The sequence below is a fragment of the Saccopteryx bilineata genome, chromosome 7 (genome assembly GCF_036850765.1).
Source record: "Saccopteryx bilineata isolate mSacBil1 chromosome 7, mSacBil1_pri_phased_curated, whole genome shotgun sequence".
In the NCBI taxonomy this organism is placed as follows: Eukaryota; Metazoa; Chordata; class Mammalia; order Chiroptera; family Emballonuridae; genus Saccopteryx; species Saccopteryx bilineata.
The window spans coordinates 57,553,529-57,578,112 of record NC_089496.1 but is presented as its reverse complement, the minus strand read 5'-3'; the positions used below and the strand labels follow the sequence as shown (position 1 = coordinate 57,578,112).

General features: G+C 63.1%; 3 protein-coding genes and 2 non-coding genes across 9 annotated transcripts in view; 1 reads left to right on the top strand and 4 right to left on the bottom strand.

The window, feature by feature from the left end:
* The window catches only part of CCM2 (CCM2 scaffold protein), a 30,058-nt gene extending 23,988 nt beyond the window's left edge, over positions 1-6,070 (top strand). For both annotated transcript variants that reach the window (XM_066238632.1, XM_066238633.1), the window contains exons 5-10: positions 1,798-1,934; positions 2,600-2,735; positions 4,464-4,521; positions 4,811-4,913; positions 5,024-5,162; positions 5,537-6,070. In XM_066238632.1, coding sequence (XP_066094729.1) covers positions 1,798-1,934; positions 2,600-2,735; positions 4,464-4,521; positions 4,811-4,913; positions 5,024-5,162; positions 5,537-5,817 — 854 coding nt within the window. In that variant the 3' untranslated portion in view covers positions 5,818-6,070. The remainder of the gene's footprint in view (positions 1-1,797; positions 1,935-2,599; positions 2,736-4,463; positions 4,522-4,810; positions 4,914-5,023; positions 5,163-5,536) is intronic.
* A 1,156-nt stretch (positions 6,071-7,226) lies between these two features.
* On the bottom strand, positions 7,227-13,474 carry NACAD (NAC alpha domain containing). The gene is made up of 8 exons (XM_066238630.1): positions 13,313-13,474; positions 8,549-11,824; positions 8,301-8,413; positions 8,144-8,215; positions 7,831-7,977; positions 7,620-7,757; positions 7,409-7,531; positions 7,227-7,313 (listed from the first exon to the last, which is right to left on the bottom strand). Exons 1-8 carry the CDS (start codon positions 13,377-13,379, stop codon positions 7,299-7,301), a joined length of 3,951 nt encoding a protein of 1,316 aa, XP_066094727.1. The 5' UTR covers positions 13,380-13,474; the 3' UTR covers positions 7,227-7,298.
* Positions 13,475-15,485: 2,011 nt separating this feature from the next.
* TBRG4 (transforming growth factor beta regulator 4) lies at positions 15,486-23,129 on the bottom strand. Of its 4 annotated transcripts, none has more exons than XM_066239052.1 (12): positions 22,993-23,070; positions 22,436-22,567; positions 20,905-21,367; positions 19,212-19,535; positions 18,596-18,767; positions 18,181-18,338; positions 17,638-17,748; positions 16,959-17,103; positions 16,556-16,801; positions 16,294-16,405; positions 16,077-16,191; positions 15,486-15,757 (listed from the first exon to the last, which is right to left on the bottom strand). In XM_066239052.1, the coding sequence occupies exons 3-12, from the start codon at positions 21,316-21,318 to the stop codon at positions 15,656-15,658; spliced, it is 1,899 nt and encodes a 632-aa protein (XP_066095149.1). In that variant the 5' UTR covers positions 21,319-21,367; positions 22,436-22,567; positions 22,993-23,070; the 3' UTR covers positions 15,486-15,655. The 4 variants fall into 4 exon arrangements, with proteins under 4 accessions (XP_066095149.1, XP_066095148.1, XP_066095146.1 ...); XM_066239051.1 differs by having other exon boundaries at positions 22,436-22,616; positions 22,993-23,060; XM_066239049.1 differs by lacking the exon at positions 22,436-22,567 and having other exon boundaries at positions 22,993-23,129.
* On the bottom strand, positions 18,417-18,551 carry LOC136311392 (small nucleolar RNA SNORA5). The gene has a single exon (XR_010726781.1). It is a non-coding gene; the product is annotated as a small nucleolar RNA SNORA5 (small nucleolar RNA).
* On the bottom strand, positions 18,901-19,036 carry LOC136311394 (small nucleolar RNA SNORA5). Its single transcript, XR_010726782.1, has one exon. It is a non-coding gene; the product is annotated as a small nucleolar RNA SNORA5 (small nucleolar RNA).
* Positions 23,130-24,584: the final 1,455 nt, after the last annotated feature.

Here is a 24,584-nt window from a genome sequence, read left to right as displayed (position 1 = left end):
CTGCTGCTGCCCGTTGTGTTCGAGAAGCAGCCTTCTGTGCCAAGATGAGCCTTGGCCAGAGGAGGGCAGCACCCAGGAGGTCCTGAGGGACAGGTGCTGGGTCTCGCCACTTGCTCAACCTTGCGCTCTGCCCAGGGCTGCCCCCGTGGACAGTGGGCTGTGTCTGGCACCTAGGCTGATGTGAGCAGACGGGAGGCAGTGGTGGGGCCTTAGCTCCGTGCAGCCAGCCTTTGGGCCCTGCCGTGGCTACACAGTCTACCCCAAAGCTGGGGTGCAAGGAGGAGGCTTTTTTTTTTTTTTTTTTTTTTTTTTTTTTTATTCATTATAGAGAGGAGAGGGAGAGACAAAGAGAGGGACAGAGAGAGAGAGAGGAGAGACAGAAGGGGGGAGGAGCTGGAAGCATCAACTCCCATATGTGCCTTGACCAGGCAAGCCCAGGGTTTCAAACCAGTGACCTCAGCATTTCCAGGTTGATGCTTTATCCACTGCGCCACCACAGGTCAGGCAGGAGGAGGCTTCTTTAGGGAGCTCTTGGGACGATCTGAGTGTGCCCTGAGTGTGCCTTTGAGGTCATCAGAGGACCTCTGCCATCTCCCCTCAGCAGAGGTGGGGCCACCTCACTGGGTCCTCCCGGGCAAGCTGCCCATCAGTCCACAGCTTCTGCCTTGAGAAATGGGTAATGGGCCCGCCTAATGGGGTTCTAAGGCTGGTACTGCAGCACGGATGTTGTCCTGGCTGTCGGGTACTGTCCCCAAAGCCATTCACTCCCACGGGGCCCGGGTGTGAGGGTGGCCAGGGGACCCACCCGGACCACATACTACTGCATGCAGCACAGAGGGAAGGTCCTCTTTCTACCGGAGGTCGGTAGTCCTGGGGCGATGAGGGCTGTTCTTTTACGCCGGGGCCCTGGGGGGCATCCTCATCACTGATCGCTGACTGGGTGGGGGCAGCTCTGGAGGGTGGACGGTGGTCAGGGTGCTCCCACCTGGGCCCTGGCCACCTGCACTGTGGCTGCCCAAGCTGCAGCCTCTGGGCTTTGGCAGCTATGCTTAGGTATCGCCCCCTGCCCCACACAGATGTCCTCATACACTCAGGCACACACACATGTGCACGAGGCCACACTTACACCCTGCTCTGTCCCTGAGTCCAAGCGAGCTCCCCTCCACTCCCTGCCCCTGTTTCCCTCCCGTGTCCAGTGAGCGTCTGTTTAATGATGACAGAACTTACAGTTGAACAACACAAAACTGCCGATATTTAACTGTCTTCATCTACAAAAGTGTTCATTCATGTGGCTCAAGCTAGTGTGCAGGCTGTGATAGGGACCCTCACAGTGTGATAGGGACCCTCGCAGTGAGTCTCCACAGCAAACATGAAGGTGGCTTCTGCCCCTGCCTTGGCTCAGGGCGTGCAGGGACTCAGTGAGGGACCCAGTGGAGCTGGCAGCTTTAGGAACGTGGGACTCTGACCCTCATGCCCTGAGCCCTACCCTGTGCCCCATGCCCCAGTGTCCCCATCTCCTGCCAGGACTCTGTTCACGGCCCTCTGCCCACTACCTGGAGCCCTGTCAATACATTCTGTGTGGAAGATCAAAGGAAGGTGAACACCAGCAATCTCACGCCTCAGCCAAGGCTATTTGTGCCATCTTTGCAGGAGTGCTGGAAGGTCGCATAGGGGGATGGTGGCACTGGGCAGTGTGGAGATGGGGCTGCTCGCCTGTACCTGCCCTTGCTTAGAGAAGGCAGTGGAAGGCGCGTGGCTGCTCCCCTACCCTAACCTGCCACGGTGTTGACTTCTTAGCCCAGGACCCCGGCATCTCCCCCAGCCAGAGTCTGTGTGCAGAAAGTTCCAGAGGCCTCGCTACAGGCTCTCTGTCCGAGAGTGGAGTGGGACCAGTGGAGGCGTGCTGCCTGGTGATCCTGGCCACAGAGAGCAAGGTGAATGGGCTGGGAACTGGGGCAGGCCCCGCCCACTGCTGACCCCGCCCACTACCGGCCCCACCCACCGCCGACCTGCCCTATGGCCGGTCCCGCCCACAGCCGCCCCAGGCCCCGAGTCCCACTGTGGTGCTTACTGGGCTTTGCTGGGTGGTTCTTATCTTCCCTGGCCTCAGCCCTCCCCTGTCTGATGAGGGTGGGGACCCCTGCCCCCCAAGCTGTGCACTGTGGGAGGATTCCTGGAAGTGGCGAGTTAGGATTTGGGGCCCTGTTAGCCACGCAAGGGCTGCCAGCCTCCGCGGCCCCCTGGACCCCCTTCTGTTTCATTTCCGCACCTGTGAGATGGCAGTGACCCAGCTGGGCACTTCCTCCTTGGGGGCCACCTTCCTGGCCTGTCTCCAATGGCCCCTATAGACCTGGCTGTGTGTCCTGGGGGCCCTGCTTCTACAGCAGGGGTGGGACACCTGTGGGGTTGTGGGGTTGTGAATGCTGGGACTGATGGTGAGGGTGGTGGCTGGCCGGGCAGTGGGAAGAGCTGCAGGGAGTGTCCTGGGGGCTGGTGACCTCGGCCTCAGACGGCACTTAGTCCAGGTGCCCGCGTGGCACCTGGGGGCTCGGGCATCTGGCAGTCACCCAAGGAGGTGCTGCTCTGTTCCCCATGACAGGTGGCCGCGGAGGAGCTGTGCTCCCTGCTGGGGCAGGTCTTCCAGATCGTGTACACAGAGTCCACCATCGACTTTCTGGACAGAGCCATATTTGATGGGGCCTCGACACCCACCCACCACCTATCCCTCCACAGTGGTGAGTGAGGGCAGCAGGCAGCCGGGGAGACCCCATCCTCTCCCCACGAGGGCTCCCCTGCCATGCGGGACATGTGCTTGGGCAGTGTCGATGTGTAGGGACACTGTCATCACTGCCTCAGCCAGGCTCAACCCCTTTGCTTCTAGATTTTACCGTTCGCGTTCACCTGAAGGTTTAGTGGAGACAGGCCCAGCTTAGGCCAGCCGAGTGGCTTCCTGCTTAACTTTGGGGGCTGGAAATACTTTTCTGGAACCTCATGTGGCTAAGATCACTTCCCCTGACTTAGAGCAGGTGCCAGGAGGGGCTCCCAGCACTGGGGCTACAAGTGTAGGCTGTGGGCACCTCCCTTCCGGACCACCCAGGCTCACTTTGGTTGGAATGGGTTCGTCCTGGGACCAAGGCTTCTGGGATGGGGGGACGTGCAGGTGGAGCAAAGGAGCCCCGAAGGCTTCGACCTGACAGCACTGGGTACCCCCCAATGCTGGCACTTTCAGGGACCCACTCACCAGGCACACGAGCCTTCATGTGGACACAGCCTCCCTTAGCCAAACCTTCTGCTTTTGGAACCGGTCGTCTATTGGGGTTTGTGTCTTCCCTGAGCTGTGTGCACAGGAAGGAGGGTGGGGACCACGCAGCCCAGGTGGCCTTTCTGGGCAGGGGTGTCCGCCCTGCCTCTCGCCACGGCTCATTCGTCAGCCAGGAGCATGAAGCCTGCAGAGACCCCTGAAAGCTGGGGCTCTTGGAGTTGACAGGTCCTCTGAGCCCCACAGCTCAGACACGGGTCGGCCTCTCTGTCTGTGGGTGAGAGCCCAGCGGGTCTCACTTGCTCCCCCCTCATGCTGCTGGCTCGTCCCTCGGAGGCTCCAGGGACAGGCTGGTTCTGGGGCTTCCTGTCTTCGGGGCTCTGCCCTGGAGTCACTGCTCCGTGGGCCCCTCTGCCCTCTACACATGCAAGGCCCACCTAGTAGCAGCCCAGGACAGGCTCCCTGCGTTAGGTCAGTGCTGAGCCGCCTCTTCCGCATCGCACATCACCTACCGTGGTCATAGGTCCTGGCTTTGAGTACAACCTTCTTGGTGGCCATTTCTCCGCACATCACCCTTTCTTTGTTCCTGCTGCCGGCAGCGTTCCTCACTGTCCCGTACTGTCACCTGCCTCTCCCTCAGCTCTCAGTCGCTGCACATAACAGTGCTTCCGGGTCCCTCTTGGTCTGTCACAGGACCTTAGGTCACTGCCCAGTGTGTCCTGAGCAGTGGCTGAACTGGGTCCTTTGCTAGCCTCAGCATCACAGGGCCCATCTTTGTCCTTGGGGAGCTGCCGTCCACACATGGAGCTCGGCTAGGTCCAGGCTGAGGGTCAGAACTGATCGTAGCTTCCGCCCTTGCCAGCTGTGTGACACGGACAGGCTGCACAACCTCTCTGATTCAGTTCCTCCTCCCAGCATGAGCATGGGTTGCCATGGCGATCCTGCCGGGCTCAGAAAGGACAGAGTCCAGGGACACCGCTGGTGGGAGCCACGCCCACACATGGGCCTCCTCTCCTCCCTGGCTTCCAGAGCCCTCTGCCAGGCATGGCTCTCCTCACAAGGCCCCCAGGGGGAGTCCCCAGGCCCTCTCCATGGGGTGGAGGCCTGTGTGCCCAGCACCAGACCCCGTGGCCCCACTGAGAGCTGGCCCCTGCACTGCGGCTGCCTCCGGTGACCTGAGCCTCTGCTCTTCGTTCACATACAGACGACTCTTCCACCAAGGTGGACATGAAGGAGCCGTACGAGACGGACGCCAGCACCTTGTGAGCACCCACTCCTCGCGCCCTCCTCCCTGTTGGGACCCCAGCCCTCCAGTCCATCCGGTGGGCTCCCCACGGTCACACTGCTGATGTCACCCTTTTGCGAGACCCTGCTGGGCTGTCTGTCACCTTCCAGGTCCCTCTCTGCATCATGTCGTCCTCTGTCCCCCGCTGCACCCCTCCCCCCATGGCAGACCCCCTCCCTGTCACCAGCCATGACTCTGACTCCCAGCACTACTTGGGCCCCGTGGGGTGTCAGGACGCAGGTACAGAGTGGGGTGTGTTCTTGCAGCCCCTTCCCCGAGTGTGTGCCCACGGTGCCCCATGCCAAGACGGTCAGCGAGAGCGAGCTGAGCGCCACGGCTGCGGAGCTGCTGCAGGACTACATGCTCACGGTAGGCGCCCCTGGTGCAGGAGCCGGGTCCCTGTGGCAGCTGGGCTGCACGTGGCCCGAGGCGGGATGGCCCCGCCCCCGCCCCCGCCCCCATCTGCCCTGTTCCCGCAGCTGCGCACCAAGCTGTCCTCGCAGGAGATCCAGCAGTTTGCGGCGCTGCTGCACGAGTACCGTGACGGGGCCTTGGTGCACGAGTTCTGCATCAACCTGCGGCAGCTCTATGGGGACAGCCGCAAGTTTCTGCTGCTGGGTGAGCCGGCGTGGGGGTGCTGCAGCAGGTTTAGGGGGCGTAGGGTTTGCTGGGTGGAGAGTGAAGACGCTTTGCAGCCCTTGCCCGGCATGCAGGCCCCGCCCACTGTGCCTGCCCTGCGCCCCCTACAGAGCAGGCCGGTTGGGGGGGCTGCTTGGTGGAGCCTCCTGTGTCCTAGGCTCTGCCCCAGCAGCCCGAGGCCCCTGAGCCCAGCTTAGGGAGGCTTCTCCATCTTGTCAGAAGTGGGTGGTCCCCCAGAAGTGGGAGCACAGCTGGGCATGTGGGTGCCTTGCTCGGCCCTCTCCTGGCCCCTCCATCTGGGGCGTCCCCAGATGTGCAGGCTGTGTGGGGTCAGGCATGCGGTGTGCCTACAGGTCTGCGGCCCTTCATCCCTGAGAAGGACAGCCAGCACTTTGAGAACTTCCTTGAGACCATCGGGGTGAAGGACGGCCGTGGCATCATCACGGACAGCTTTGGCCGGTACCGGCGGGCAATGAGCTCCACCTCCACCTCCACCTCCAATGGGAACAGGGCGGCGGGCAGCTCCGACGACCAGTCCGTGCCCTCCGAGGGGGACGAGTGGGACCGCATGATCTCAGACATCAGCAACGACATTGAGGCGCTGGGCTGTAGCATGGACCAGGACTCAGCCTGACAGCGCCGGTGCCAGACCACCCCAGGGTCCGCCTCCCACGTGGGGCTGGGGTTGGGCCCGGCCCGGGTGCAGGTGGCCCAATACTGTGAAGGAGAAGCTGTTGGGGGGACAGAAGCTGCCCCAAGCTGCCTGCACACGCTGTGCCGGGAAGGGTCCTGCCGCCAGACCCGGACAGCTGTCCGTTTTGCACATGACGTTTCTATCAAAACTCTCAGAGACCTTAAAAGAAATTTACTGCAATGTGAATAATTTATCTCTGGTTGCCAGCGTGTTTCTAACCCTGGTGGGAGCTGGGTGTCCACTCTGGCATTTGACATCTGCACACTCAGGACGAGGCAGTGGTCTGGGCACTGAGCTGCCCCTTGGTGACAGTGCCTGTGTGGAGCTGGACAGCTCTCAAGCCAGCCCACGGGGAGGTCCTGCATAGGCCTTTACTTCCTGGATGTTGGGACGGGAACACGTGTCCCAGGAGCCTGCAGGTGTGTGTCCAGGCCCTTGCCGTGGCACCTGGGCACTGGCTGTCCTCCGGCCCCTTTCCCAAGGCCCTAAGTCTCAGCTGTTGTGCGGGGCGGTTCTGCAGCAGACCCAGGGACCCCTCCCCCAGCAGCAGTGTGGTCCCCACTATGAGAGCGTGTCACGGAGCCTGGGGTTGTAGTTTCAAGGAGACTGGCACTGTGTCTTCACTCCCCACTCAAGTCCTGTCTCCCCTCCTGTGGCCTTGGAACATGGGGAGGCAGTGGGGGTGACCATGGGGTGGAGCCTGGAGACGGGACAGGCGCAGGGAGGCCCAGGACGCCCCCCTCACTCAGACGGTGCCTCTGCCCTGCAGACCCCGACAGGCGAGCGGGAAGCCCTGGGGGGGACAGGCTGTGCAGTGAGACGTGGTGTTCTGTGGACAGGAACAAGCTTCTCCTTCCTCTCCAGCCCCCCCCCCCACGTGGCTCCCTACTCTGTGGGTCCCCCGGCCTCCTATCCTGGGACATTGGAATCCCTGCCCTGGGACGTGAACCCCACTCTATGAGTCCCTGTGTTTTGGAGAAGAAAGATGTGGAGAGGACAGTGACTCCTAGAGCTGGGCCACAGTGAGAATCCAAGAACCTTGGGCTTGAACCGCCAACCCGCTGAGGACAGGCTGTGCCTGCAGCCTGTTCCGGAGCCCTGTGGGCACTCCTCAGTGCCCAGAGTCCGGGGAGTTCTATGCCACTCCAGTCCCCAGACCCCGGACCGGACTGCTTGCACTCTTTGGGCAAGCTGGGTGCCCCCGGGACACAGGGAGGGATTACCAGGGGGCCTCTGCCCTCGGGGACTTGTGGGGAGGAGAGGACTACCATCCTGGGATGTCATGTGGCCCCTCACACCCCACTGAGCCAGAGCCTATGTCTGGGGAGCAGCTGGCACAGGAGCAGAGAGGCAATGGGGACACCCATTTATTGAACTGCAGAGCTGGGGTCAGGGATGGAGCCGGGGGTGCTGGCCAGTGTCTACATTGTCAGCTCCTGCAGGGAACGCAGAAAGACGATTAGGCTAGTGAGCCCCCCCCCACACACACACAGAACCAGCAGCAGGACGCCTGCGAAGAGCCAGCACTCACCATGATGGCGTTGACAATGTCGCTCTGGTTGTCCCTCAGGGCTCTCACGGCCTTGGCCCTGGACACATTGGCCTGCGCCATGACCAGCTCAATGTCCCGTAGCTCCAGGCCTGCCTCGTCCACCTGCAGGGACCAGCGGGAGGTGCCCGGCCGCCCTCCTCAGCCTGCGCCGCCCCCTCCCCACCCCCTCCCGCCATCCCCCGGGCCTCACCTCTTCCTCGCCCTCGTCCTCGCACTCTGGTCTCACCCGTGGTCCGGGAGTGGACTCGGGGACCAGGGTGGAGGGCTCCGTGGGCACCTTGAACTTCTCAGCGGCGGCTCTGTGCACTTGCTGGGACAGGTCTTCGATCTGCAGCACAGGCGGCCCTCAGTGAGCCGCCCAGGAGCCCGCCCACGCCCACGCCCACGCCCACGCCACTGACCTTGGCCTCCCCAAAGACCACGTAGGTGTCTGAGGCCGGGCTCTTGAAGACGTCAGGCTTGGCGATGACAAAGAGGATGTTCTTGGACTTCTGGATGGTGATCCTGGTGACACCTTGGATCTGCCTCAAGCCCAGCTTGGACATGGCCTGAGGGCAGGGCAGGCTCAGGCCTGGGCACCACCCGAGGGAGGGCGGGCTGTGGGGTGGGGGGCGGGCTGGGGGGGGAGGCGGCACGCTATGGGAGGGGCCCCGGTCCTGCAGGGGTGGGTCCACTGGCCGGCCCACCCTCCCGAGGAAGCAGGGCCCAGCCCACCTTCCGGGCTTTCTTCTCACTGCGGCTCTGCTTGGCTTTGGCCACGGTCTCCTCCCCGCCGCTGGCCGGGGCCTGGGGGAAGGCAGGTGTGAACACTGAGGGAGAGAGGTGGAGCCGCCTCCTCTTGGGCACACTACCCCCCCTCCTGAGCTGGCACCTGGGCCGGGCACTGCACGGCCTGGGGTCCTGAGAGGTCCGGCTCCCCCAGCTCTGCTGATGACTCCTCATGGCTGTCCGAGTGCTGGCTGGAGCCGGGAGCCCGGGGCGACTCTGAGGGAAGGGGAGGCGTGAGGACAGCCCTGGCCTGGAGCTGCTCCATGGAGCTGTGGTCCGGCCAGCCTAGCCCCCGCCCCTCATCCCTGATCCTCCCGCTGGACAGCTCTCCAGCTCAGCCCAGCCCCTCACCATCCTCCAGACTGTCCCGGTCGTCCTGCTGCTCGGTAGCCAGGAGCCCGTGAGGGCGGGCAGGGCTCCGGGGCCCAGAGCCAGGAGGCACTTGGCAGGGGGGTGGGGTCCACAAGGCTGGGTCTTTGGCATGGGTGCCCCCAGTGGGGGCTGCCTTGGGGCTGAGGATGAGGGATGGGGGCTGGACGTTGATGGGCTGCCTGGCCCTGGGGGGGTGCATGGTTCCTGAGAAGGCAGCCGCTGGCTGTGGGGCTCCTGCCTGGGGTGGTGGGGGGTCCAGAGAGCCCCGGGGCTCCTTGCCTTCCACCCAGCCTTCCCAGGGACCTTGGCAAGGGCAGGGGACAAGGGGTGCTGTGGGAGGCGGGGCCGCCCCTGTGAGGGAACTGGGAGTGGGGGGCTCAGGGGTCGGGGGCTTGTCTTTGGGTGGTGGCGTGGGGGGGCTGAGGGTTTCGAGTGCCACCTGGGCCTGCCCTTCACTGCCTGGGCCTCGTACGGGCTCTGGCCGAGGGGAGGGCAGTGGAGACATGGGGGCAGGCTCTTCGGGGCAGCCCTTGCCCAACCTGGGCACAGGCCTCGATGGGGACTTTGAGGCCACAGCAGACTGAAGCCTGGGCCCCAGGGTGGCCCCTCCATCCTCTACTGGGCTCTGGGGCTGTGCCAGGTCATCCTTGGGACAGCTGCTCCCAGGAGCCTTCCCAGTGCCCTGGGGTGATGGCTCCAGGCCTCCACCCTCCTGGTTCTCTGCCCCGGGGGTCTCCTTTGGGGGTGAGCGAGGCTCGTCTCCTTCACCAACAGGCAGGCGGGCATCGGGACAGGCTTCCTCGCTGGGTGCCAGCAGGCCTTCAGCTACTTCCTCCCCACCAGACATAGGCTCAGGGGAGTTCAGGGCCTCTTTGGGGGAGTCCAGGGCCTCTGTGGGGGGATAGAGGGGTTCCAGGATCTCCAAAGCAATCTTGGGGCAACCCAGGGCCTCTTTGAGGAGGCCTGGGGGGCCCAGGGACTCCATGGGCTTCTGTGGGGGGTCTTGGATCTCTGCAGCAGGTTCAGGGGTATCTGGGAGCTCCAAGGCAGCTTTGGAGGTACCCAGAAAGTCCAGGGGTTCTAGGGCCTCCGTGGGGAGGCACAGGGGGTTTTGGATCTCCATGGTAGGCTCGGGGGAGTCCAGGATCTCCGAGGGAGGCTCGAGTAGCTCCACAGCCTCCTTGGGGAGGTCTGGGGGGTCCAGCACCTCTGTGGGGGTGTGGGGGTGGTCTAGGATCTTTGCGGTGGGCTTGGGGCTGTCTGGAGCCTCCATGGCAGGGTTTGGGGAGTCTGGTGGGTCCAGGGTCTCCGTGGGGGGATGTGAGTGGTCTTGGAAGTCCGCAGCCGGCTCAGGGGTATCCAGGGCCCCCGAGGCAAGTTTAGGTATATCCGGGCAATCTGTGGTGGGCTCAGGGGTGTCTGGGTTCCCCGAAGAGGGTTTGGAGGGGCCTGCGTCTGCATGGGAGGCCCAGGGTGTCCCGCCATCTGCAGCCTGCTCGGGGCCACCCTCTTGGGTCTGGTCCAAGGCCGGAGGCTCTGGGTCTCCAGTGTGGCTTGCACCCTCCTCAACCACAGGCTTCAGTGCTGAGGCTCTGCCTCCGTCCTGCTTGGCCATGGTGGCCGTGGGCGCGGTCCCTGCGGTACAGCCTGCATCTGTCTGCAGGGCATGAGGGCTGGCTGCATTGGCAGGCTCCTGGCTCGAGGGCACGCCTGCACCCCAAAGGGGCACAGGTGTGGCCGCAGGGGCAGGGCCCTGGGGTGAGATGTGGTCCTCTTCTCTCAGCAGGGGCCCCAGGCCTGAGTCTTCCTTCAGGTCTGGGCTGGGTATGGGGCCTGCCTCCCCCTGCACGGTCCAGGGCTCTGCCCTGGGCTCATGGCCTAAGGTGGTGCCGGCCCCCTCCTGCCGGGGCTGAGGTGTGACCGTGGGGACGGGCGTTGCTCTAGCGGTGGAGCCTGCCTCTTGTTGCCGGGCCTGAGTGGCCACCCCTGCGAGGCCTGAGCCTTCCTCCGGAGCGTGCAGGGCCAGGGCCTCAGGGGACAGCTCCATGTCTGCCTCCTCCTTGGATGCCCCAGGGCCGTCCTGCAGCAGGGCGGTGTGCTGTGCGTGGGGCTCCCCGCTGTAGAGCCTCTCGTCTTCCGCCCCAGCGTAGGAGGCCGAGTCGGGGTCAGAGGAGGCGGCGGAGGTGTCGTCCCGGAAGGCGAAGGCCTCGTCCACGCCCTCCGTTATGGACAGGTCTGACAGCGACTGCAGGGAGGAGGCGAAGGTGCTGTCATCATCATCCTCGCCAGCCTGGTCCCTGCCTGGGGCTGGAGCCACCTGCTCCTCCTCCTCTTCCTCCTGCTCCTCCTCCTCCTCCTCCTCCTCGGGGGGCAGCGGCGTCACTTCCACAGCCTCCACCTGGAAGATCAGGCTGCCCCGGAAAGGCAGAAGGGCGGCCGGGATCATGGGGTCATTGGCCAGGAAATTCAGCTCAAAGAAGTGACCCTCCTGGTCCCAGGAAGAGCTGCTGTCCGCAGAGAGGCTGGACTCGGGGGATGGGGACCCTGGGGACCCTGGAGGGGGCAGCTCTTGCTCATGGGCCTCAGATCCTGGCGGGGAGAAGCCCCAGCTCGAGGGTGCATCCAGCCCCTCGGCCGAGGCCAGCATGCTCAGGGAGCAGGACGGGGACGAGGCCCAGCTGTCGCCGTCCGCAGTGATGTAGGAGCCCGATGGCGAAGTGGGTGGCGAGTCCCCTGCCTCCTCTGGCTCAGCCTGGGCCTCCCTGTGGGGCCCAGGGCCCGGCAGCAGCACAGGGGGCTCGCTGGGCGTTGAGGGAGGCGTGAAGTAGGAGTCGGTGCCCAGGGCAGGGAAAGGCACAGGAAGGTCACCCTGAGAACACAACGTGGAGGGTGGGCTCAGGCTGGCGGGCCCACCCTCCTGGTCCCTGAGCGTTGGCAGGGCTGCCTGGGGCAGTGAGTGTGCCTGGCACGTCTCCTCCCCCATCACAATCCGTGGCTCCAGGGTAGCTGGGACAGGCCCCTCGGTGGGCTGGACCTCAGGGGGCCCTGGACCGGGGCCACCCTCCACGGGGACCACCCAGGCCAAGGGTGTCCGGCCGGGCCCTGCATCCCAGCTGGCCCCCTCAGGGGGGGGCCGGGTGCCTGGCTTGCTGGGCAGAAATGTGAGGGCCAGGGCACTGGGCCTGGGGGTCAGCGCACACTGCTCCCGCGGGTCGCCTCTTGGGGTGGTGGCCACAGCTGCATCGCAGGACAGATCTGTGGAGAGAGCCAGGGGTGAGGGAGGCTGACAGCTGCCCTGAGAACTCCCAGGCCACTGCTGACCCCCGAGGCCTGGAGCTGAGCCCAGGTGGGGGCCCATGGGAGGGGGTGCTGTCTGCAGGGAGAAGTAATCGCCATGTCTGGAGGAGTTTCCTAGTTCTGACCCAGCAGACACCTTGGAGTCAGGGAGTGTGGGGCACAAATGGCCGCCCTGGCTTTTCTATGAGTTGCTCGAGGATGATGACGTCCGTTTCCCGGGACACTGGCTTGCTGTCTCCTGCAGTAATGTGTTGCCTTGCTGGGCAAGGCAGGGAGGCCTTATGACCTCTGGGGTCAGAGGGTCCTGAAACCAGGGGCTTGCACTCAGCTCTGGAACAGTCTACCTGGTACAGTGTGTCCTGTGCCTCAGTTTTCTGTCTACAAAGAGGGGTATCCGCCCAGACTTGAGGTAAAGCTTTCAATGGGGTGGCCCCTGCCCGGGGTGGCCCTGCCCGGGGTGGCCCTGCCCAGGGTGCCCATCCAGCAGAACCCTCTCTGGGGTACATTGCTGAGGTGCTGGGTGGGTAGGGGGTCCTGAGAAGGGGCTCCTTTGGGTCCATGGGAGTTTGATGGACACTCAGCACCTAAGGTGGGTGTGGTGGGTGGGGCTGGCTGCTCGAGACTGAGCTCTGGGCACTGAGCTTGGCCTGGTCCCCCTGCCCACCCAAAGTGGACCCCAGTGCCATGGGGCAGGGGGAGGGTGGGGCTGAGCCAGGGCTGGAGTGGAGGAGAATCCTAAAGGTCAAAAGTTTTAGTGCCTCATTCAAGGTCATCAAGCAGTCTGAGCAGGGCCAGCCCCAGACCCTGGGTCTGGGGACCCCACACCTGCCCCCTTTACTGGACTCTGGAGGGAGGCCAGGCCTCTGGACCCAGCACAGCTCCCCCCACCCCCGACTTCGCCCACAGCAAGGTGCCCTTGGCCCTCTTGGAGTCACACATGGCTGACCTCCTGCTTGGTCACTCTGGTCTTCCCAGGCCCAGGGAGACACCCTGAGTCTCCAGCATTGCCGGCCTAGTCCTCCAAGGAAGTGGGCCTGCTTACTGGCAAATGCTCCCAGGGCACGCTCCCTAGACCTCTGATCTCCCAGACCCATGGTGTCTTTCTGGCTTCTCAGATGACAGCTCCCTTCCTGCTCCTCCCTCTGGGACCAGTACCCCCTTGAGCAGCCTGCAGGCAGCCAGGGGACAGGTGTCTCTAGGGCCCAGGGTGCAGCTAGGGATCTGCTGCCTCCCTTCCGGATCCCGACCTGCCCAGGCTCGCAGCTCCGCGCAGACAATAGGGCGCAGGGGGCCCGGATGGCTCAGTTCATCCCGCTCCACCCGCCTTTTCCCGCAGTTCCAAGGGCGGCTGGGCGGGAGTCAGCATTAGGGTGCTGGGAAGGGCAGGAGACAGGGACGGACAGAGGGGCGGGGGAGACGCACGCGGCGAAAAGCGCGCGGCCTCACCTGTGCGGTGCCTCGGGCCGCCCGCCTCCGGCAGCAGCAGCTCTGCACGGGCCGCCTCCCCGGGCATGGCCTGGCCGTGCGCCCGTCCCTCCGACCCGGTCTGTCCGTGCGTCCGTCCGGTGGAGCCTGTGCGGCCACCGCCCCTCGCCCGGGATGGAAGGGGGGGATCATTGGTGACGTCAGCGCTGCCCCGCCCGCCGTGCGTTTTGAGTGAGCGTGCGCGGCCGCCAGGCACTGCGGAGCGCAGTAGCCTCCCCGCCCCGCGCGCCCTCTTCTCGCGGAGCGGACCAGCCTTTTCGCAGAATTTCCTACTCTCTTAACGGGAAGGGGTTCGCTGCTGGCTGGAGGCTGAGCTGAGCTCAGGGTGGCATCACCCCGTAGCTGGGTCGGGAAAAGGCGGGGGTTGAAGCACAGGGCCTGGAGGTGGTCTGAGGTTCTGGGGGGGCTGGGGCACTTTTGGGGAGGCGACGCAGCCTCTCTGCCTGGCTCTATGGCCCCCACCTTCACCGGTCAAGGTCCACACTCAGCCTGGTGCCTGCATCCAAGAGGTGAGCTGCACCCGCAGCTTTGCCCTGATTGGCTAGTCCCTGCAAGCCGGTCCCCATGGCAACTGCCTCCCGGCTCCGTGGCAACCAGAGCCAGGATGGGAGGGAAACGGGCCAGGGAACACGCCTACCTCACCCCACCCCTCCTTCCGGGCAGCGCCCCTCCCCCTCCCCCAGGACGCGAGTCCTCCATTCCAGATGCTCCCTGGAGCCCAGCCGTGCCAGGCTCTGGGAGACATTGCCACTACTCTGGCTGGGCATGGACTCAGAGAGCTGTTGTTGGCGAGTGGGGGTGTCCTACATCCTGGCCTCTGCTGGCTCCTCAAAGCCCTCGGAGCCTGGGGCTGCCTGCTGGGCAGCTCTCCACTGCACCCAAACCACCTACCACGCCCTGCACCCCCGGAAATCCGTCCATACATTCCCTAGCAGGGACTATTCCTTTTCCTTACTTTCCTCCACCTCCCTTCCCAGGGGGTGTGGCCCTTTTCCCCTTCGCCTCTGCTGGTCCCACCTAACTGCTCTGACAGCTGGCTTCCCCTGGCCACCACCAGAAACCAAAAGCTCTTCACTGGGCCTGAGGGGCTTCCAGTCCGGCTGAGAGGGCACTGGCTGGTGTCTGCTGAGTTGGTGGTTAAGGATGAAGGGGAAATGAGTCCAAAGGGCAAGACGAGGGTCCTCCCATCTGGGTCCTGGTGTGGCACGTGCCAGATCTACATGAGGTTATTGAGGACGCCTGCAGCAGGCACAAGAGCCACAACAGCTTCTTACAAGTGGGTGAGCCCCAGTGTGTAAAGCAGACACTGGTGGTCCCAAGTGATGACCGGAGCTCACAGTCCTTACTAGGACCTCCTGAAGACCCCAAGGGGCCCGAACCTGCTGCCCTTTCACTTTGGAATGCCCCCTCTGCTCTCTCACCTTGCCTGGGCTCAGTGTTGCCATCTTCAGAATGCCATCTATGGTGCTCCCCTGCCCCCAAATCACTGGTCCTGCACTGGTGCCTCCCCTCTACCCCACCCGTGTGAGTGCTGAGGCTCTAACAGGGCGGGGAACAGCTGGGCTGGGGCACTGACGTGGCCCTTGTCCTTGGCTCCACACTCACTGTCCTCCTGGCCTGTCCTGTTCGCAAAGCAGCACAACATGCCACTCTGGTCCAGGTATGATGACAGTGAGGCCTCTCCGTCTCCTGCTACAGAGCCAGTGCCCCCTGAGCATCCAGCTCGCATACCACCTGTCAGCTCAGGCAGAGGGTTACCCCTCTCACCTCAGACCACGGGTGCAAGGCGGCCTCCCAGGATGACTAGAACCCCAAGCCAGGCAGTGAACACAAACTGGCCTGTTTTAGGACCAGTCTACCTGGCTGACTGCAGGCCGCGAGCCGCACGCGGCTGTGCACAGATGCACACGAGCTCTCCTGTGGGTGACAGAGAGCAGCTGGGATGATGGGTTAGCCCGGAAAGCCGTCCTCCCGTGCTGAGCTCCTGGCCTCTCAGACAAGCTGGCTCTGCTGCTGAGGTGTGGGAAAGCAGAGGGCAGAGGCCCTGGGTGCCCACCCCCTGCCCCCAGCAGACAGGTGGGTAAGAGCAAGGTGGGTAGCATGAAGTCACATCAGAGCCCAGCACGCCTCCTGGTGTTGAAAACCAAAGTTGAAGATTTATTATCCCCAAGAGGGCAGCCTGCCACTCAGAGCTGCAGGCCAAGGTCCTGCACTAGGTCTGTCCTTGAGAGCCTGCCCCGGGGCCACGGCCAGGCCTCCAGGGAGTCCAGCCCCTTGGGCACGCAGTCCATGCTGTGGTGCTGGTCACTTGGCCAGCTCCTCTGCCACCGCTTTCCGTATCTTGTCCTTGAGGTAGGCGCCTTTCTGCCACTCAGACTTGAGCTCCAGCCACTCGTAGTAGGGGACCTGGGGGTGGGAGGTGAATCTGAGTGGGAACCCCGGCCTCCAATCCCGAAGGTGCAGGACTGGGGGTGGGGGCCAGTGCAGGCGTGGCGGGCTAGTTAACGTTTAAAGAAAACGGCCGAAGCAGCCGCTCTGCGTGGCTCAGAGCTGTGTCCTCCGGCCCTGCCGCACCGTCACTCTGGAAGCAGTGACAGCTGGTAAAGCCACCCCAGCTGAGGGGCAGATGGCCGTGCAGAGCTGTGTGGCACGCCTGGCGCGGACCTGGGCATGCCGCGAGCACTGAGGCCCCGTGTGCGTGCGCCTCCCGGCCGCAGGTACTCACGTCCGCCACCAGGAAGCCGGCGGCCCGCACGTGACGCCGGGCCAGCACAAAGCGCCCAAGGAGGTCTTTGCTCCGGCTGTTGAAGTTGGGGAACTCCCAGCACAGGAAAGCCAGCCTAGGGCACAGGGCACAGGGCACAGGCTGACTGCTGCCCCCAGCCTCAGGGGAGGGCGATGCCAGGGAAAGGCCCAGGGTCAGCCCGCAATGCGCGTCCTACCTCTTGGCCCCAGGGGGCAGCGGCTGGCCCCCAGAGGGCGGGGCGAGATGAGGGGCCACGAAGTCCCTCAGGGGCAGGAACTGGCCATCAGGGTCCAGCAGCACCTCAGCATCTGGGGAGGAGCAAACAACGGGAATGCTGGGGCGACCCCCAGTGTAGCCGCAGCCTCCGGCGCCCTCTGGTGAGCCCTGGGTGTGGGCAGGGCAGGGCAGGGCAGGGCAGGGCAGGCCGCAGCCCAGGCGGGACTGAGTGGGGCCCTCACCTAGAACCCAGCCGTACTGCGTCGGCACCAGGAAGCAGCCCCGGTCGGCACCCCCCAGCAGCCCCTTCAGAGTCTCCTGAAGCTCCTTCTGCAGAGGTGTCACCTTCCTGTCAGGGGCCGAGGGCCTGGGGACCAAGGCTGTGGCTGGCAGCAGGGGGCCCGTGTACTCGGGGTGCTCCAGCTGGGCAGTGGCGTTGATGTGGACGAGCTTCTGGAAGGTACTCTGACCCTTCGGGGACCTGGCACCTGGGGGAAGAGGGGCAGTGAGGGGGCGGCCAGGGGGGACCACTGCAGGGAGAGGAGGGACAGGTGCCCCTCTGCAGGGGGAGGAGGGACAGGCGCCCCTCTGCAGGGGGAGGAGGGACAGGCGCCCCTCTGCAGGGGGCAGGCCCCACCCACTCACCGAGGAACTGGGTGTGAAAGGCGGGGTGCAGCACGGCCTGGAGCTGGGCCCCCCGGGCCTGCTGCAGCACACACAGGGCCCAGAGCACGTCCACCTGCAGGGACGGGTCCAGGCCTGCCAGCTGAGCCCCCAGCTTCTCGTGCACCTGGGGGACAGAGTAGGGTACAGAGGAGGGCTCTGCTCAGTTAAGGGAGACATCTGGGCGGGCGGGCTGACACCGTGGCTGACTGTTGACCTGGGCATGCAGAGGCCGAGGCCCTCTGGTCAGACTGGGCCCACTGGGGGAAGGCACAGGAAACTGTCCATATCCTAGGACTATTGTGGACAGAAGGACAGCCAGCTAGGGCCCCCCCCAGGGCACAAAACCTTGTCTCCAGGAACACCCCAAGTGGGCCCTAGGACAGGGGTGTCTTTGGCACTGAGAAGAATCAGAGGGCACAGGGGAAGCAGCTGGCTGGTGGGGGTGGCAGCCCTGCCAGTGGGTGTCTGAGCCTCAGTGGGGCATTAAGGAGGTGACAGGAGGTGACCATGGCTGCTCTGAGCCACACAGCTGGTATGCTGGGCTTTCACATTTTGCCCTGCTGACCTCCAGGATGCCTGGCCTCCCTCCTGCCTGCCTTTGCACACATCCTGCCCGCAGGGAGACAGCAGGGGTGGGGACTGGGGGTGAAGACTGTACCAGGCTGAAGAACTGGTCCTCTTGCTCTGGACGGAAGTTCAGCCGGGCGAAGGCCAGGAGCATGTTGCAGAGGTGCGGCACACTGATGCTCTGGGCTCTGCTCAGGGTGTGCTGGGCAACAGGAAGAGGGGCAGGATGAGGGTCTACGCACCCCCCCCCCCCCCGGCCGCAGGGTTGAGGACACGGCAGGGCAGACCCTATCCTCCCAGCTGCAACTACCCCTGAAGGCCTAGGACCCTCAGAAACCAACTGTCCCAACACTCCTAACCAGTCAAGGCTGTTCTGACCAGTTGCCCATAAAGCCCCACTTCGTCCCGGGGCAGCTGAGTGGGGTCTCGGCCTCGCTGTCTGCATGGCTCCCGGTACAGCCACCACAGACCAAAGGAACTGGGGGAACCACTCAGCTCATGTCTCTTCTCTCCCGGGGACGTCCCTCCACAGACACCAGAGCAGGAACCTCCTGTTGGCACTAGCGGCGTTTCCAGTCCCTGGGTCTCCCCAGTGAACCCACTAGCCCAGGTCGTAGGTGGGCACCCTGCTCACCTGGGCAAAGGCCTCAAACAGGGGTAGGTTGAGCCACTTGAGGAAGGCGAAGGACTTGGTGCATCGGGCCACCTCGCCGGACGAGAGGCTGGGCGTGTGGGGCAGCAGGTCGGCGGCCAGGCGCTGGAACACCTGGGTCTGGTGGAAGCCAAGTCTGCCTTCGGGACAGAGCAGACCCTGGGGTTCACCTGGTGGCCCACCCCAGAACCCAACCCTGGCCTCCAGGTCTAGGAGCTTGGTGTCTGTAACCGAATTTATCCCTGAAACCCAGCAAAGAAGATCAGGGCCCATGAGCTACAGTGTTTCTGTGGCAGCCTTCCGGGCCGGTTCCTGCCAAGGGGTGGGCAGGCACCGAATTTGACACGGCTGCGGCCGCTGCGAGCCCTCCCTCCCCTGCTCCGTGCGAGGGGCTCACCGTAGGCGTAGGCCAGGTCCAGGAGGACGCCTTTGGTCAGGGAGAAGGGCTTCTGGACCAGGTGGTAAGAGATGGCCCGCAGCAAGGGCACCGACCGCCGGTTATGAGCTGCCAGTGCCACCAGCACCTTCCGCAGCTCTTCAGGGCCAAACTGCTCCACCAGCTCCAGGCACTGTCAACCATAGCCGGCAGGGATCAGCTCGGTGGCCCGTGGGCCAGGGGTCCCAAGCAATGCAGCCCCTGTGAGACAGCAACTGGGCCTGAGCTCACTAAACGCCAGCCCCCTCTGAGCAGAGCCTGGGGCTCCCTGTCCACAGCTAAACTTATCCCCAGGTCCCAGGGCAGGAACCCGGAGCCCATGAGCGGCGGAGCTTGCTGTAGCAGCCATCTGGGCCAGCCCCTGCTACGGGGGGAGCAGGGGCTGAATTTGACTTGGCTGTGGGCTGCGGCCACCACAGCTCTGAGAAGCGCTGGCCAGAAGCTGGGCCTTGGGGCTGGCTTACGCCACACACAGGGAGGAAGACGAAGGAGCAGGGCCAGGCTCTGCACTCCCAGAGAGGGCACACTGCACCCACCCATGACCGCACGTGAGCGGCCCCGCCCTCGGCCCCAGTACCTTGTCCTCCAGGCGGTTCATCAGTGACTCTGAGAGGTGCCCCGTCTTCGTCATGATGGCCACCAGTGTGCGGCCGTCCTCGATTTCCGCCCAGCGCCGCTCCAGGTGCACCAGCAGCTCGGCCAGCAGCTCCTGGGAGCCCCGCTCCTGCATGTAGGCCGTGCTGGACTCGGCCAGGAAGACCAGGTGCTTGTACCTGAGCCTGCGCAGCCGCCACCGCACCTCCTGCTCCACCGACCGCAGCTCCCTGGAGGCCGCGGGGAGGGCCAGCACGTAGAGGCTCCGAAGCAGCTTCACGAGGGTCCCGTGCCAGACCGCGGTGATCTGGGTGGGGGACACAGGCAAAGTCACCCCTGGGGCCCCAGGCCGGGCACTGCTGTCGGCACTCTGCCTCGGCTGAGCCTGTGTGCTGAGCTGGCTGCCCCGCTCCTGTCACCTGCAGCAAGAGCCCCAAGGGGTGAGGTTCCGTTGGAGCTCCCCTAACACACACCTGGCCGCTGCGCTCAGCTCTGCCTGCCGGCCCGGCCACCTCCTGCTGCATCCCCACAGGCCTGTCCAGGCCAGAGTCGGGGTGAAGCATGGAGCAGTGCCAACGAGGGTCCAGAGGGGACCAGCCGGTTTCTAAAGGCCAGTTTTGTCAACAAACCCATTCCTTTACTGACAATGACAATTTTTATCTATTACAAATACAAACTTTCTCAGAAAAACAACTAATGTTGAGTCCCAACCCCTGACTCAACCAGCAGCCCACTGGCCACCCTGCAGCCGAAAGCTGCAGATGTGTTGGTACACAGATGCCCCAGCACCACTGTGTCCTGCCACCCCACACACCAGGATTCAGGGTGGCGAGCGGCTGCCACCCCCACCAGCGAAACACGCAGCAGCCTGGGAAGCCCAGTGGCCCAGACCCCCTCACAGGAGGTGAGTGAGGCTCTCAGCTGCCTCTGAACTCCTAGGGGCACAAGACTCCTGGCCCCTAGCTCTTCACGGATGTCTAGCACAGATGTCTCTTCATCTGTGAACAGCGCTGCTGGGAGGGGAACCAGAATCTCACATAAGAAGTGAGAGACGGAAAAGCTGCTGTGTGAAGGGTTGTGGGGAGGAGGGATGTATTGAATTTAATCTCAGTACCACATGAGACCCAATGCCAACTCTTCCCATAGAAACTGGGCAGCAGGAAACCATTCTCAATCAGGTCATCCTTCTCACTGCATATTCTTTGTTCCCCGTTTGTTACTGGCTTAAATTTGTTATTATGTTTAGTCTCTCAAAATTTGCTTCAACTATGTCTACATTCAATAAATAACTAGAACTACAGCCTTAGAACAAGAAGCTGCCTAATTAAGATAATTTTTATGAGCTACGTTCTCCCTCATCTCCACCCTCATCCTTTGAAGACCTGGCTCTCTGGACAATGCCCACTCCCTTCTCAAGTTTCTGGCTCCCCCCTCAGTCACCCCACAGTCCCTCCAGCTTTGAGACTGTGCCGCCACCAGCCAGGTGGGGGGCACCGACCAACAGAGAATGGGGCTGGCTTCCAGTTTGTATTCGTGAGGAAGGCAACATTCACCTCACAGGGCTGCTGTGAGGCCCAGCAGAGAGAACGCCCGTGAAAGCACGCGGAACCCTACAGACCGGCTGCCTGGGAGAGCAGTGCCCGCCCCTTCCACCTGCTGAAGAGCCCGGAACCCACCTGATTGTTGACGAGATGGAGAAGTTGCTGAAAGCGGGCATCCTGTATGAGCGAGGCTTTACCCTCCGGCTTCTCGGCCAGCAGGCGGGCGAGCTGGATGAGCATGAGGGCGCCATGGTTCTGGTGCAGGCAGTGGCCACCACCGAGCAGCTCCAGGACCTCCTCTGGCCGAGTGGCCTTCTCGATGAGCTCGTCCACCTCCTGGCGCTCTGGGTAGTGGGTAAACGCCTGTTCCCTCTCCACATGCTGTGACAAGGAACCTGGGAAGCAGGAACTGGGTGAGGTAGCGGAGGAAGTCAGAGTCCTATGGGCTACCCTGGCCAATCTCAGCTGGCCAACTGGAGACCCAGCAGAGGCGAGGCGAGTGGCTTCTCTCAGGAGGTACGTGCATCGTTTCACCAGGCAAGCTGCCATGATGGCGGGGGGCAGGGAGGTGACACTTCTAGCAAATAATTCCAAAGCCCTGAAGAGAAAGAGAGAGAAGGGGATGGTGTAGGGGCCCTTCCTGCCTCACAAATACAAGAGAACGTGACAAATGAGACGGAGTCACAGCACACTCTCCATAAACCAGCCCAAACTTTTCTGTTTACAGGGCAGCATTTTCTGAAGCAAAGATCTCAGAGACCCCCCCCCCCCCAGGTATACAGTGCAAATAAACATCAAAAACTCAGGAGCACTGCAGGTGTGTTGGGGTGTCTTCAGTCCTGGTTGTGCTTTGAAATCACCCAGCAGCAGCTCAACAATTCAGATTCCCAGGCCCCATCCACACCCTTTTGAATTAGAGTCTCTGCAGGTAGGGCTTGGGTAACTTCATTTTTAAATGTTATGAATCCTCAGGATTAAAAATTAACTGAGGGACACAATGGGGCAGGATACGTTCAAATCCAACTGTTCCTCGAAGTCCCTGGGCATAGAATCTAGTATATCTTACCGCGCGCGCTGTGCATGTATTTTTTTTTTTTTGTATTTTTCTGAAGTTGGAAACGGGGAGGCAGTCAGACAGACTCCTGCATGCGCCCGACCGGGATCCACCGCAATGCTCTGCCCATCTGGGGCCTTGCTCTGTTGCAACCAGAGCTATTCCAGCACCTGAGGCAGAGGCCACAGAGCCATCCCCAGTGCCCGGGCCAACTTTGCTCCAATGGAGCCTTGGCTGCGGGAGGGGAAGAGAGAGACAGAGAGGAAGGAGAGGGGGAGGGGTGGAGAAGCAGATGGGCGCTTCTCCTGCGTGCCCTGGCCGGGAATCGAACCCGGGACTTCTGCACGCCAGGCCCACGCTCCACACTGAGCCAACCGGCCAGGGCTATGGGTATATTTTAAAAATGTATAGATCCGGAGTGAACTTTCCCAAATCAGCACCAGCCTCCTTAAACTCCTTAAAACTTAAATATCTGGTCTCCTTCCCCTCCCGCCACAGGGCCCTGGAAACGACCCTCCACCTCCCCCAAGCCCAGACCAAAGTGTCCTTTCCCAATAAGTTGTTACATATCCCAACGGTGCTGCTTTGATCAGTTCTGTCCTTCCTGCTCACCCGAGTCATGAACTGACGTAGGGAAGACACGTGACCGAGGCCCGTCAAAATGTTAACCTGGGCCCGCTCCTGCGGGAGCCCAGAGCGTGTCTGATCTTTGATCTCCCGGAACTGGGACGTGGCCGGCGCGTTCTGTTTTCACAGGAGCGGGTTACAGCCGCGGAAAAAGCTCAGCCTCACCCTACGCAAAGCAAGAGGCCCAGAGCGACGGAATAACGGCCCCGGACCGACAGCCCCGTCCACGGAGCCGGCTGCGGGGACGCGCTGGACACGGTCCCGATTAAGACACCTCTACGAGCCGGGGGTTGTGGGCCGAGGTCTGGCAGCCCCCTCTCCCTGGGTTTAAGCCATCGGCAGCCGGGAAGCCGGGCCTGCAGGCCGGCTCGCAGGCCGCCACGCGGGACCGCAGGAGGCGGCACGGGCGCACCGGCGGCCACGAACCGGGCCAGGCCTTGGATCCCGGCCCCCACCGGCCTCCTGCGCCCCGATCCCCGCGCGCGTCCCGTCCCCTCCGGCCCCGCGCTCGGCAGCCCACGCCCCTCTGCCTGGAGACTTACGCGGCGGTCATCGCGAGCACCGCCGCTGACCTCCATGCGTCCCGCACCGCCCTCGGCGCACGCCGCGCTTGAGACGTCACTTGGAGCGCCGCCGGAAGCGAGGCTCGCTGCCGTCGCCCGGCCGGAAGTCTTCCGGCGGCCCCCTTCCGGCGGGCTGCCATCTTTGTTGGGGGCGCGGGCTCCGCGTTGGGAAGCGCGGCGGCAGCTGGGCGTGGCCGTGGAGGAGAGGGGGCGGTGGGGAGGTGAGTCAAGAGCCCGGAAAGGAGGGCAGGAAGCTCGGGCGCCCAGCCCGCAGCCGGTCTGGGCCTCCTGCGGGGTGTGCAGCCGGCCTGCCCGGGCTGGGGGGCCGCCCCCGCGAGAACGGGCACAACCTGCCAACGAGAAAAGACTGACTCTGGGGTTCATGCGCTGCCTTCGACTTTTAAGGGCCGACGGGCAGCCTGACCGGGCGGTGGCGCCGTGGATAGAGCCTCGGCCTGGCACGCAGAGGACCCCGGTTCGAAACCCCGAGGTCGCCGGCTGGAAGAAGCTTAAAGACCTTGCGGGTCTCAAACGTCTTTATTATGACCTCCCGCTTGACCTTCGCTTGGCTGCCGTGTTTAGAAAGCACTTCCCGACGCGAAGGCTCGCTCCACGAAGCATAGCGTCCCAGCTCCGCGTGTGTCTGATGCGGAGGCCAGACACGGCGTGACGCCTTCCTGCCTGTGATGTCTGCGCTCTCCCCCGGCCTGTGTTAATTATACATCGTGCTATGGAGGCGGTGAAGCCAATAGCCGCCCCCGTTACACTTGCCTTCTCCCTCCTGATGCCCTTCCTTTTCCGGTGACTTTCTAGGAATTGTACAGCCTCCTTACTCCGGGTTCTGATACTTCAGTTATATTCCTAGGCCTGCCGCTTTTTTGTTTTTTATTCAGTGAGAGGAGGGGAGGCAGAGACAAGACTCCCGCCTGCGCCCCCGACCCGGACCCACCCGGCACGCCCACCAGGGGGCGATGCTCTGCCCATCTGGGGCGTTGCTCCGTTGCTCAGCAACCCAGGTCTCACACCTGAAGCAGGGGCCATAGAGCCATCCTCAGTGCCTGGGACCAACTTACGCCAACCCAGCGATGCGTGCGGGAGGAAAGAGATAGAGAGAAAGAGAGAAGTGAGAGGAGGAGGGGTGGAGGAGCAGATGGGCGCTTCTCCTGTGTGCCCTGATGGGGAATCGAACCCAAGACTTCCACATGCCCGCTGATGCTCTACCACCAAGCCAACCAGCCAGGGCCGGGTTTGAGTTTTTATTTAATTTTTTATTTTTATAAATAAATTTTTATTTTAATGGGGTGACATCAATAAATCAGGGTACATATATTCAAAGAAAACATGTCCAGGTTATCTTGTCATTTAATTCTATTGCATACATTTAATCCAAAATCAGACTGTCCTCCGTCACCTTCTATCTAGTTTTCTTTGTGCCCTCCCCCACCCCCTCTCCCTCCTTCCCTCCCCCCCTCCCCCGTAACCAGCACACTCTTGTCCATGTCTCTTAGTCTCGTTTTTATGTCCCACCAATGTATGGAATCCTGCAGTTCTTGTTTTTTTCTGATTTACTT

Bases quoted from the DNA above. Each gene is read 5' to 3' on its own strand.
- NACAD (XM_066238630.1), bottom strand. From the start codon at position 13,379: ATGCCCGGGGAGGCGGCCCGTGCAGAGCTGCTGCTGCCGGAGGCGGGC. The intron at 8,414-8,548 runs GTGAGGGGCTGG...CCCTTCCCTCAG, and splicing joins CCGGGACAGTCTGGAGGATG to AGTCGCCCCGGGCTCCCGGC. The intron at 7,758-7,830 runs GTCAGTGGCGTG...CCTGTGCTGCAG, and splicing joins TGGTCTTTGGGGAGGCCAAG to ATCGAAGACCTGTCCCAGCA.
- TBRG4 (XM_066239049.1), bottom strand. The intron at 19,536-20,904 runs GTGGGTTCCGGG...TCCCCCACCCAG, and splicing joins TCCATCTCGTCAACAATCAG to ATCACCGCGGTCTGGCACGG. The intron at 16,406-16,555 runs GTGAGGGCCCCA...GCTCCTCCCCAG, and splicing joins GCAGTACGGCTGGGTTCTAG to ATGCTGAGGTGCTGCTGGAC.